The sequence below is a fragment of the Staurois parvus genome, unplaced genomic scaffold (assembly GCF_062004578.1).
Source record: "Staurois parvus isolate SC_StPar_1 unplaced genomic scaffold, SC_StPar_1.0 ptg000019l, whole genome shotgun sequence".
NCBI lineage: Eukaryota > Metazoa > Chordata > Amphibia > Anura > Ranidae > Staurois > Staurois parvus.
The window spans coordinates 15482856-15496756 of NW_028317815.1; the positions used below are offsets into that span (position 1 = coordinate 15482856).

The 13901-nt window shown below is 42.4% G+C and overlaps 1 protein-coding gene across 1 annotated transcript in view; it reads left to right on the forward strand.

The window, feature by feature from the left end:
* The window catches only part of LAMB4 (laminin subunit beta 4), a 178426-nt gene that overhangs the window by 40515 nt on the left and 124010 nt on the right, over positions 1-13901 (forward strand). The window contains exons 8-10 of the mRNA XM_089685091.1: positions 1022-1085; positions 3345-3559; positions 5705-5825. Coding sequence (XP_089541217.1) covers positions 1022-1085; positions 3345-3559; positions 5705-5825 — 400 coding nt within the window. The remainder of the gene's footprint in view (positions 1-1021; positions 1086-3344; positions 3560-5704; positions 5826-13901) is intronic.

Sequence of the window (13901 nt, forward strand, 5' to 3'; positions counted from 1 at the left end):
CTTCCACTCTCAGGTATTGTTGTTTGAACATGTCGGTGTTCGATTTGGCTGAGGTTCAGGTGGACAGGCTGTTTAGCAAAAATGACCTGAACCAAAACACCACTGAAGCCAATGATGATAGAATTCAGATAGGCTGGAAGACCATGTCCATAATGGCATCTTAGGTGCTTTTATAACATTTCTAAACCTAGAGATGGGCCTTCAGAGAAAAATTAAGCCTCTGATTGACTGCCTTGTTGACAGTTAAGTCACTAATTGGCCAGGAGGCTCTGCCAATCTTTGGCTTTGCTGTGAATGAGGTGGCCGATTATAGGCTTTGTTTACTTCTAAAGATCCATTCCTACGGATAGAAATGTATAAAAAGAGGCCAATAGCTCTATTATTGCAGCAACCAAAATGGCAGCTCAAGAAGGGGACTCATGGTGATCTTTTTGATTGCAGCAGTCCTCATAGCAGGTAAAATATACATTACATGTGATGTACATGATCGTGTAAAAAAATTAGTTTCACAGAGCGACCCCTAACTTCCTTTCCTGGGGTCCCCCACCGGTACTCTTGACTTCTTCTTTTCTTTGTCTTCCCCCAGAGCAAGCGCTTGTTATGGGGGCAGACATGCTGGCTCGCACTGAAAGTGTGGCTAGGCCCCACCCCCCACTCCCTCCTCACAGGATTTGATTGACAACAGCAGGAGCCAATGGCTCCCATTTCTGTCTCTGTGCTTGAGAGGAGAGAGCAGTGATGCTGGTTTTGGGCACAGTGCTGGATTGAAAGAGGAGCCAGGAAAGTATTTATGGGGGGGGGGACTGGGTTTGAGCTGATACTTGAAGTTATTTTTTTTACTTTAATGCACAGAATGCATTAGGTTAAAAAACTTTTTCCTTTAGAACCCTTTTAAAGACACTGGAAGTTCTTTCCATAGCCATACTACATTGGGAAACAAGTATGATGTAAACTTTATTTGGATAAAATATTCTGTATTCCACAGTAGATTAATATTATTCCTATCACATTTTTTTTGCAGGTGGTTTTAAAAGCACTCGATCCTAGTTTTGACATTGATGATCCTTATGATCCATATATACAAGGTAAATAAGCAAAATTAATGAAAAAGTATATGTAAAACATCAGATTAACACCCTTTTACATGGTATTGTTATTAAGAAGACAATCAAGAACAATTATACAGCTTGATATGTAAAATAAACTGATATTTCTGTTTTTTGCTCAGTGCAGTATTTAGTAGATATGGGAAGAGTAATATATTGGAAATTTTATTATTATTATTAGTCAATTTGTACAACCTAGGGTTGATTTTTTAAAAGAAATAAAGAAATTCCACTCAGAAAAATAACTTTGATCTATCAATTATATTCTAGCAAAAAAAGATTCACCGTATTTCCTATTATTCCATAATTGCAAAGTTAACAGCCCCTACCTTTTTAGTAAATAAGCCCCATCACATTCTTGGTACAACTTTATGTTGTCTCAAATTATAATTTAAGAGATTGTGAACAATGTGAATTAGGCTTGACGTAATAATTATACATTTTGATCCACAGTAAGACAAAATATTTATCAAATATACAATTTCACATACCTTTACCATCCCAGCCATCGCTGCTGAGTTTAATTACACATTGTGCAAATAACATAGTGTACTGTATCTGAGAGCAAAACTATGCTACTGTGAAAAAATCGGTTTAAAATAGCAGACACCAGTAACCATGAATTACTGTTTGTTAAGTACAATGCTCATCCCTTTCATATTTCCATACTGGTTTTTATGTGGTTTATATGTAATATAGTATATTAATGTGAAGGCAAACAGAATTTTTTTTGTATAAATAAATTCTCCCCAGTATGGGATATGTTCAGGAAGGTCTTGTAGGATGCCAGCAACATGTCAATAACATCCTTAAAATATATATATAAATTCAATATTTTTTGCTTTAGGACAGAGCAGGAAAGGATTAAAAGCCTTGCCAGTGTGTTTTTTAACCATTGCTATCCCATTAGTAACAAAGTGGCTAAGTAGTTAACACTTCCACCTAGTAGCACTATGGTTGCTGGTTTGAATCCCAGCCATGGCACCACCTGCCTGGAGTTTGCATGTTCTCCCTGTACCTGTTTGGATTTCTTCCTGGTCATCCGGTTTCTCCCAACTCTCCAAAGACATGCTGGTAGGTTAATTAGCTCCTGTCTACCTTGTCCCTAGTATGTGTATGTATGAATGGGAGTTTGGAACCCCTTGAAAACAACTTTAGGACAGGGACTGATGATAATGTGCTCTCTATCTCTCTTTCTCTTTGTGTGTGAATTGATGCTGCTATATAAGTACCTGTAATAATAATATATACAATTAGGGAAATCTTCTTTAAGACACAACAGAAAGGAAATCTCTCTAAGTAGTAAGAACTGGCCATTTGGAAGATTTCCCCTTCATTCCTGATTCTGTGACAAAAACTTTAGGATTTTAGTTCTGCATTTCTGATAACAATGGTCAGTAGGGCAGATAAATTGGGAGATTATGTCCTCTTGCACACTGTCAAAAAAAGCCACCTTTGAAACCATGTAGGATTTTTTTTTTATTGATCTGAACACAGACGCAATGCACTCAGCTCTTTAAAGATCCATAGCACAATGATGCTATCAGAGTCATAAAAAATATAGAAAACTTTACGTATGAGTGCAGTAATGTATGCATATACCATATATGTGTAAATGCATGTATACACAAGAAGTATATGTGCTTATATGTAAATATTGGCAGCTAGAAGAAGATGAGGAAGAATTGTATACATGTGCATACAGCAAACACATATTTACACATTCATATGTGTGCATATGCAAGAAATATAACATATAACTTACCTATTTTCAATTAATAGGCTAATCTTTTTTTATATATTTTTATTCATTTCAATTTGCAAAAGAAAAGCCAATAATATATTATTTCATAAGACACAATTTTACAATACATAAATTTACATATTCCTTTCCTAGGCTTATCTTTTAATACTGGAAACCTAGTGCCTATCCAAGCCTTGGTGGCTGTCTGTGGGCCTTGAAAACTTATAATATGATAATGATAAATTTAAGGACATTAAAACTAATTTTAAAACCTTTGCAAAATATCCTTTAGATGTATTAACAAATATGTAGCGTGAGGAACTGTTTAGAACATTCCACTCACAATTATGGTAAGTCTAATGAAGATTTTACAATCACATGGTAACAACTGTGGCCAGCTTTGCAGTCCTTGAATCCATGTATAGTAGGGCAGGAAACAGTCCTAACAGTCCTTTTTTTTTACACCATGTTGTGTTTTTTCTTTTTTCATTTAGATATCATTACTCTCACAAATATAAGAATCAACTTTACTAAGCTTCATACCTTTGGGGACACGCATAGCAATGGATGGCAGAGTGAGCTCCAAGAGAAATACTACTATGGAATATATGAGATTGTATTGAGGGGAAATTGTTTCTGCAATGGGCATGCCAGCCAATGTGTTCCTATGGATAACATGAGAGGAGATGTGTTCAGTCAGCCTGGAATGGTAAGTCACACAGCCCTCAGCTGCGTCAGCAGTCACGCCCATCATGATTTGTGTATCTGTTTTGTACTCGATATTATAGATGATTATACTACACTTAGTTCAACTTAAACCATTGGATCATGCAATTTTTTATACAGGTAAAAAAAATGTTTGGCATAGCAAGGTTGAATTGACCGTGTATGTAACATACAAGGGTTCTTCAAAATGTTTCTGCACTTTTTTAACATATATATGTATAAAAGGGCAGAAACTTTTTAAAGACCCCTCGTATATCAGCTCTAAAGGGGAAGGCAAGGGAGTGATGTAGGGGGAGTGCTGAGTACCCCAAATCTTAAGATAAGATGATTTTGCATTGTACTGCAGTGTCTTTTCATGAGAATTCAGACGACCAGCACTGTCTAGGATCTCACTGGAAAGAGAGTGATGTCAACCCTGTCATACAGATGCCCAGGGGTAAAGCAAGTATATGTACTAACATTTTTCCCAACTTTTTGCTATTAACTAAAATCTGCTTTCTCTGGTGGGGAAAGAGCCCTGATATTTTATGGTGGCTTTGCATTTTTACTACAAGGTCCCTTTTAACTGCAAAAAGAAAAGTCTATAACTCCTAATAAGCCGAGGAAAGGTTTACTTTTTTTTTTATGCAAAAAAATAATGCTTTGATGTGGTGACTGAAGAGGCCATGGGATATACTGTGTTCATGAAACCAGTATTAAATTATTCAGCAGTGAGTATTATTTTGTGATATAGAAACATCACAAGGTAACATGGTCTATACACCTTGTGCAGTCATTCAAAAATCTTTTGCTTTTACAGTATATCTGCCATAATATGATTTAATATACTATTTTGTATCACCCACCACATTTAAAAGTTGGCAACAGATATTAGGCTTAACTCACTAAGCTAAAACATGTTATATTTGCCATAATACAAATTATTTTTTGCCAGGTGACAGCTTTCATTAGCCCTTGTTGCTCAAAATGATGGTTATTTTTGCAAAAAATTACTATTTCAGCTGATGAATTGAATCTGTCCTGGATTACCTCCACCCTTTGGCTTTCTCAAAGTGTAAAGATGTCTTTCATCATGAAACTATAGGGAAGGATGACCCATTAGACCATCAAACATTTCCCATTACCAAGGGGTCCAGGTTTTGCACAATTTACAGTGGGATGTGTTTTTATAGGTTATCCTTGGACAAAAGCAGTTTTTAAATGGCAGTCCTGCCGCGAACCATAGCTATAGAGATCTCTGTACCTGAATTTCCAGGCATGCATCTCATTATGAGAAAGCTGCACTCTGTCTTCTTGATTTTAATTTAATAATATGGAAAATGCAAAAGGAGAAACAGCAAAGCCAAAAGATGGAAGGAAACAGCCACAAACAGAGCCAGTGTTTATTTTAGGGAGACATCATCATTGATGTCACAGTCACATCTACAGAGATCAGCCATCCTTTGGAGGACATGCTGGTGAGATGCAAACGCTGTTTGCTGTACACTAATTTGTCAGATTACACCTACTGTATGTAGGCTTGGATCAGTGTCATTCTCTGACATCTTGCTTTGCATACATGGGGTGCCACAGAAATTTGGCAGGCACAGCCAGATTGGCATGGCACAGGAGGACAATTGTGATAGACTAGATGGTGGAAGGCTAATGCAACAGTGGTTGGGCTGGCTTCTGATTGCTGCCTACAGCCTGAGATAAACAGGGAAGAGTGAGTGAATGGTAGAACTGGGCCGAAGGTTGTATATACCAAGTGTGCGGAACAGTGGACAGAGTAGTTAGAAAATGGATTGAACAAATTATGATGAAAACGTTAAACATTCTAAATTTTGCTTAGCACTTTTATGTGTGTTAAGTGTGAAGTCAACATGGCTAGAATATGAGAACCACTAGTATTACAAACTATTGTCATATTGTCAGATTATAAATACATGTTTTTCTTTAAATGTTCTTAGTATTCTCAAGTAAAGAAAATGCCTAAAGCATGCAGACTAGACCTTACTCCTACATTTCTGCTCTTTTGCCATTTACTTCTGCTTTACAATGCATGATAATCAATTAATACATTAGCGTGTCCAAGACCCCAACATTAAGACTGCTGAACAGACAATACAGTGTGTTTTTCTGTTTCAAGGTTCATGGTAAATGTGTCTGTCAGCATAACACAGATGGCCTCAACTGTGAGAAATGTAAAGAATTTTATAATGATGCACCATGGAGTCCAGCAATTGGCTTTGAAGACAATGCATGCAAACGTAAGTGTTCAACACGTGGTAAATCATAGTTTGAAGAATTACTTCAAGCTTCATATACTATACCACAATATCCATCATCAGCTATGAACATCATTATGGTAAACATATTCGTATGTGGTACATGTGTAAGATATGCATGATTTCAAAAGTTGAAGTGTACTAGCTTTAGGTTGCTACACATTTTGAAAGTTAAAGTGTAGGCATAATTACCTATTTATGTATTTAGTTAGTTTGTTTTGGATATAGTAGGATAGCATTAGAACCCCTGTCAGGTTTTTATTGCTCGCTGGGTTAATTTGCCTTGCTTACGATTGTCTCTGAGTCAGAATATAATGAGAAATCCAAAATTGTTATCAACAGAAGAAAGGTTGAGGGTAAATATTCCAGTGGAGACACTTTTTCTAATAAGAACTGTCCAAGTAGAGCAGGGGTCATCAACCTGTAGATCGCGATCTACCAGTAGATCGTGGCCAGGTGACTGGTAGATTGCGGTCTGGGATTGCTGACCCTCCATCCCAGAGCATCAAGCAGAGTGCAATGTAGAGAGACTACTTGTAAAGTTGGAGCTGTAGTAAGGAGCAAGAGCTGCACAATCCAATGCTTCCTCTGAAGCGCTGGCTCCTGTCCTATGTGGAGTGATAACAACTGCACTCCACTTATTATCCCGGCTAGCGGTCTCCAGAGTGGTGCCAGCATCAGGAGAAAAGAGATCTTCAGGTCAGTATGATGTAATACACTGGGCATAATAGTATAGGGCTGCTTTCACACTGATGTGCTGCGGTTAACCCACACCATGGGAGCTGTGCAGTGTACCTACAGCTTTCCTGTGGGTTTGCTGCACTCAGCCATATACTTTTATTATATACTGTGGGTTTTGTTCAATTTCTGAAAGTGTACCAAAACTTCTGAATGTAGGAGTTATGGTGCTCTTTCAGAAAGTGCACCACACCTGCAGGATATAATACAAGTCTATGGCAAAGCACGGCTAACCAAGGAAAGGTGCAGAGTGTGAAAGCAGCCTTATAGGGACCTCAGAACAGTAAGGGTTCATTTACATTTGCAGTTTGGGAGGTAGTAAAACCCCATATTTAAGACTTGTTTTTACCACCCCTGCCCCAAGTTGTTGTTTTTACCACCCCCTTTAGCTTCAGTGATCAGGGGTGTACACGTGTCACAGCTGCAGCAGGAGTTATATGCCCTGCCATAGTTGGTCGGTGTAGCACCTGACAAGAATGACCCATTCAAGTGAATGGGGCTGTTCTGCAAATGCCCTGAAACCTTGTGCAGTACAGCAAACAAGGGGTTAAAGTAGGCAGCGCTGTGTTACTTTCTCACCACCTGCTAACTGCTTGGACCCCACAGAACATGCACTTGCAGAGTGGCCCCATGTACTTGAATGGGTCGAGATTAGCAGACAGTAGCACCCACCAAAAGCAACAGCGGGTTTAATTACTGCTGTGGCATATGTACACCTTTGGCTGCTGCCTCAGCAGCTAAAGGGGCTAGGGATTGGGGGCGGTAAAACTGTGACTCAACCACAGGGTTTTGCCACCCCCAGCTTTATGTATGAACAGGCCCTAGGTGTGCCACTGCTGAATGCAACTAAGGGCTCATTCTCAAGTTCAGCAGGCACTGCTGCTCCTCTAGAAAAGCCATCTGAGTGTGTTTGACAGGTGGTGAGGAGGTGATAATTTGTTTCCTAACCACCAGATTTAATCCCATGATTGCCGTACAATGCACATGATTGCGACATGGTAGTACGGCAATTAGAGGTTCAAATCAGGTGTAAGGAGGCAACACTGGGCCCAGTTATATTTGACTTCTCCCATGTTGTTCAGGTAGATCTCCACCTCTTTAAGTTTGTCTGCTTCTGAAATAGAGTGTTTCCCTCATGTTGTAAAGATGTTCTCTCATTTCATGTTGCATTTCTAGAATAGTAAGGGGAGCAATATCTCCCTTTTGAGAAACAGATAGAAAAAATAAATTTACAGAGATCTTACCTACTCCAAAACTAAGAAATTATTTATTTATACCTACACTTTAATCAATGAGCATTGGAGGTATCTTTTTATACTTATGTGAAAATATGTGCATCTATCATGTCGGTGTGCCTTATTATATATAGGAGACACAAAAAACAATTATATGACTTCTTCTGGTGTGTGTAATAAATATATGTACCTTCTTCCTGTAATGCCCACTAGCTTCATTCAACATGCTGGAATAGCCCCTTTATATGTCAAAATATTAGAAGGTGGATTCTGGTCTTGGTTTAGGGTGGCAGCACAAAAGTCAAATCCTTGTAAGGGATGTGCCTGATTCTAGAATCAATTACAACAATTCAGTAAAAATAGGGACTGGTAGAAAATTCTCTATAGCACAATGACCGTCAGTTCTTTAACCAACTAAATATAAAATTAAGTTTAGTTTATTGTAAAAGTCAGGGAGGCAGCTATAGTAGATCTTAGCGCTATGGTTATGTGTTCAAAGACAGATGTCTGACTGCCCATAATTCTCTCTGGGATATGTTCTTGTCTGTGGCTAGCTCTAAGTTGACCATACACTAGTAGAGTTTTGTTCAAAATGTTTTGTTTAATGAACGTTCATTTGATTTTCTAATGCAAGGGTAGGCAACCCCGAGCACTAGTGGTGGAGGTGGCATGCCACAGCATCAAGGATGGCACCCACAGGGAGTCCTGGGAGACCCACCTCCCAAACAGTAAAGCTGGCCAGTGGCTCCATACAGAAGAAGCAGCACAGCTGGTGCCCGCCCCTCTCTCCCCCTCTGGTTTTGGTTCCTACATTGCTTTCTCCACACTGAAGCTGTGTCAAGTCAGATTCCCCAGGTTGCTTGTTCTTACTTTGAAAGGGTAATTATATTCAGTATATTTCCTCCTCTGTGGTACAGCACTCTTTTTTTATCCTGAGCGGGCTCATGGCCAGGCTTTTACTATTGGTGTACCTGCCCTACCTCTGAACATTTCTCTCCCTCAGCATCCATGCGCCTGGCTCAGCTTGGAGGGGATATAGCCAGAGAGATTTATCTTCAAATGGCTATTAACCCCTTCCACAGCAGTCTTTTATGAGTAACAAGTGCAGGAATTGGAGTGGGCTGAGGTGTGAAAGCAGAGAATAGACAGGTAGCGCACACACCTAGTGCATTATCCAAGGTTTATTGAAAGGTATAAAAGATAAAAACATACTCACAGACGGAGCATGTATCTAAAAAGCATTTGCATAATGACGATGGCCACAACGGCAAGCAAGGTGTTCCAACTGTCAGTGCGGTCAAATGGCTGATGCGTTTCGGGGATGAATCCCTTTCCTCAGAGCTACTGACCAGCTTCTGGTGCAGATGTGTAGTGGATGGATGATGGGAGCCTTGCTGGTGATGCCTGAGGTGTGAAAGCACATTAATTAGGTGATCAGAGGTGTGAAGGTGCAGGATTTTGGGTGATCTGAAGTGTGAAGGTGCAGTAATTGGGGTTATATAAACTGTAGGGGTGCAGGAAATAGAGATGATCAGAGGTGCAAAGGTGCAAGTATTTGGGTGATTTGAGGGGGAAAAATGCGGGAATCAGGATTAATCTGAAGCCTAAAGGAATTGGGGCTGATCTAGATTGTAAAAATGCAGGAATTGTGGTGATCTGAGTTGAGAAGGTGCAGGAATTGGGGTGATCTGAGGTGTGAAGGTGCAGGAATTGGGGCTGATCTGAGGCTTGGAGATGCAGGAATTGGGGCTGATCTGAGGTCTGGAGGTACAGGAATCGGGGTGAGGTGAAGGTGAAGGAATTAGGGTGATATGAGTTGTAAGGGTACAGGAATTGGAGATGATCAGAAGTGTAAAGATGCAGGTATTTGCATGATCTGAGGTGTGAAAATGCTGGAATTGGGGTCTGAAGGAACAGGAATTGGGGCTGATCTGGGTTGTAAAAATTCAGGAATTGGGGGTAAACTGAGGTCCAGCGGTGCACAAATTGGGGTAACCTGAGGTGTGAAGGTGCAGAGATTGGGACTGACCTGAGGTGTGAAGGCACAGAGATTTGGAATCACCTGAGGTGTGAAGGTGCAGAGATTGGGACTGACCTGAGGTGTGAAGATTCAGATATTGGTACTGTCCTGAGGTGTGAAGGTTCAGATATTGGTACTGTGCTAAGGTGTGAAGGTGCAGAGATTGGGACTGACCTGAGGTGTGAAGGTTCAGATATTGGGACTGACCTGAGGTGTGAAGGTTCAGATATTGGGACTGACCTGAGGTGTGAAGGTGCAGATATTGGCACTGACCTGAGGTGCGAAGGTGCAGATATTGGGACTGACCTGAGGTGTAAAGGTGCATGTAACGGAAGCGTAGGCAGAACAGAGCACACGGAGAAGATGGGGAACACACAAACTTTATTGAAGCAACAAATTGACAGACACTCAATAGGGAAATGGCAGGGAGCGTGATGTGTGCGCAAACCAGGGACTATTCCAGGCACGGGGGGGGGGATCTTCAGCGACAGGCAGGCAATCTCCCCCCCTCGACTTGGGGCCTCAGCCGAGTTCCCTCCGTGACTGGACAGCGGATTGGAGACTCGGGCAACAGGTGGCAACCTACCACTGGGCAGGGGCCTTGGGCAACAGACGGCAACCTACCACTGGGCAGGGGCCTCGGGCAACAGACGGCAACCTACCACTGGGCAGGGGCCTCGGGCAACATGCGGCAACCTACCACTGCGCAGGGGCCTCGGGCAACAGACGGCAACCTACCACTGGGCAGGGGCTTCGGGGACTCAACGGGACTCTAGCTGTGGAGGCTGGCCACAGCACAGCTCCCACCCAGCTTTCTAGGGTCATTGGGTTCACAGGGACTCAACAGGTAGCGATGGCTCAAGCACTCAGGGGCACCACAGGTAGCTATACTCTGGGCATGCCATCAGGACACGGGTGGTCAGTGCACACACAGCGGGGCGGTTCAGAACATGGGTGGTTGGTGCACACATCGGGGACAGTTCAGAACATGGGTGGTCGGTGCACACAACAGGAACAGTTCAGGACACGGGTGGTCAGTGCGCACAACAGGAACAGTTCAGGACACAGGTGGTCAGTGCACACAGCAGGAACAGTTCAGGACACGGGTGGTCAGTGCACACAGCAGGAACAGTTCAGCACACGGGTGGTCAGTGCACAAAGCGGGGACAGTTCAGGACACGGGTGGTCAGTGCACACAACAGGAACAGTTCAGGACACGGGTGGTCAGTGCGCACAACAGGAACAGTTCAGGACACTCACGGTAAGCAGCTTGCAGACCCTCAGCGGCAGGCGGCTCCAGACAGGGATGACCAGCGGTCAGCGTTCCAGGGACAACCAGCGATCAGCAGACAGCAGCAGCTCCCAGGGCACTCAGCAGCAGACAGCCTCCAGGGACATGCAGCCATGGATAGTGTGCAGGGTCCCTCAGCCACAGCTCCCAGGGCACTCAGCAGCAAGCAGGGTGCAAGGGTGCTCAGTAGACAGGCTTACAGACTGGCAGGGTCTCAGCTGTGGGGTCTGACCTTTGAGGAGAAGGCTCATGCAGAGCTGTGGAGACTCCCAACCCTGGGGTATTGTAGAGGGCTAGAGTCCTGACCTTTTGGGGGTCTGCAGAGTGCGCAGGGGGGATTGCTGGGGAGGCTCGGTCCCCCTCACCCGAGCCTCCCAACATCTTTCTGGGAGCAGGATGATTCTACCCACATGGCCAGGAACAAAAGGGAAGGCTGCTTCCTGTGTGGGTCTCTTGAAGATCATGTGGGACGCGGCTAGGTTGCCTCGGCAACGCTTGGCCCAGCCCTGTCCATGGAAGCCCCACAGACCTTCTAATGTACAAGGAGGAAGGGAGGGGTGGAGGGATATGGCGGGGGATGGGAGAGGCACTGGCAGTCTGTGACAGTGCAGAAATTGGGACTGACCAGAGGTGTGAAGGTACAGGAATTGGGGTGATCTGAGGCATGAATATGCCCAAATTCGGGCTGATCTCAGGCTTGGAGGTGCAAGAATTGGGGATGATCAGAGTTCCGGGGGTTCCGGAATTGGGGCTGATCTGAAGCCTGAAGGTACAAGAATTTTTGCTGGGGACTGGGGTCTGAAGTTTCAGTAATTGGGGTAAGCTGAGGTGTGAAGGTGTAGGAATTGGGGCTGATCTGAGGCCTGGAGATGCAAGAATTGGTACTGATCTAATGTGTGAAGGTGCAGGATTTGGGTCCAAACTGAGGTGTGAAGGTGCAGGAATTGGGCTGATCTGGTTTTTGAAAGTACAGGAATTGGGGTGATCTGGGGTGTAAAAGTACAGACATTGGGGTCATCTGATGGGTGAAGGTGCAGGCATTGGTGTGAGCTGAGATGTGAAGGTGCAGAAAGTGGAGCTGATCTGAGGCCTGGAGGTGCAGGAATTGGGGTGATTTGAGGTGTGAAAGTGCAGGAGTTGAAGCTAATCTGAATGTAGAGGTGAAGAAATTGGGTCTGATCTGAGGCCTGAGGAAATAGGAATTGGGGCTGTCTGGGGTGTGAAAGTGCAGAAACTGGAGCTGGTCTGAAGCCTGAAGAAACATGAATCTGGAGTGAAAACATGAATAGCTTTATCTAGGGTGTAAAAGTACATTTGGGTGAACAGAGGTATGAATTGGGCTAATCTGAGGTTTGAAAGAGCAGGAATTTGGCTGATCTGAAGTGTGAGGGTGCAAGAATTGATGTGATCTGATGTGTAAAGGTACAGGAATTGGGGTGATCTGAGGTGTGAAGATGCAGGAACTGGGGTGATCTGAGGTGTGAAGGTGCAGGAATGAGGGCTGATTTAGGGTCTGAAGGAGCAGAGATTTGGTTTGATCTGAAAGAACTTTATTTGGATGACCAATATCACCTCACACTTCATTTACAACTCTATATTTCGCAGAAGTCCTCAGTTGACATATTCATATTCATGTCAACCTTACCATACTTTCCTCACACCACATGTGTTCTGGAAAAGGGGTGAGTTACCATTTACCATCCTTGAAAGCTCCATGTTTTCTTACTATTATTCAAATAGTTTACAGCATTTACTGTATAAAAATTCCTTTTTCATGATTGAGTGTGTAAAGTTGACAATTTTATATGACTGGCGCTCTCAATTTTGAAAACATTTTTCGGCACACCATGCTCAAAAGGTTGCCTACCCCTGGTCTAACGGTTACTGAGGTCAAATCAATGTTCATTTTCTACCGCCATGATGAGAAATTTTGAATGAGCAAGATGGACATTTTTAATTGAACAAACACATTTCTAACAATGAATGTGGTTTTCATTCATTCCAAAACCAAATGTTAAAAGCAAACAACATTTTTAAATACTTTTGAACTGTATTCCTCAAGTCATCAAATGTACTGAGAATTTTGGTATGAATGTTCGTACAAACATTTGTTCAAAAATCTACTGTGTATAGCCAGCTTTAGAATAAAAAGTAAAACATAGCGGTTGTATTTGTGCAATATGGGCTGATGTACTAAAACTGGAGAGTGTAAAATCTGGTGCAGCTGTGTGTGGTAGCCAATCAGCATCAAACGTTAGTGTGTTCAATTAAGCTTTGATAATAAAATCTGGAAGCTGATTGGTTTGCCATGGCTATACAGAGCTGTGCCAGATTTTACGCTCTAGTTTTAGTAAATCAACTCCATCATGTTTTGTGTTAAAGTGTATCTCTAGGCAAAACCTTTTTAGTTTGGATAAAGTGGGAAAGGATTAGTCCTTCTGTCAAGTTTTTATTGCAGTCTGGGTCCCCATTGGAGAGATCAATCAGATGTCTTCATTGCACACCAAAGTGGAATTGGACCTTGTATTTCCATCAATGCATGGATGACACCATGGATGAAAAGTTGTAAAGGAACTTTGTAAATTCTGTATGCTTGAGGTGATTGTAGCCGTATTAGTGCACTTGCGACAGAAACAATTGAGTACTGACGTGATACTTTTTTTATTTGCACTAACATACAATTTTGAGGACAAGCTTTCGGGGATCGTTCCCTTCTTCAAGGTCCAGGCAGTACTACTACAAAGTTTTAGCAGAATGTTAGAAGAGATGTTGAA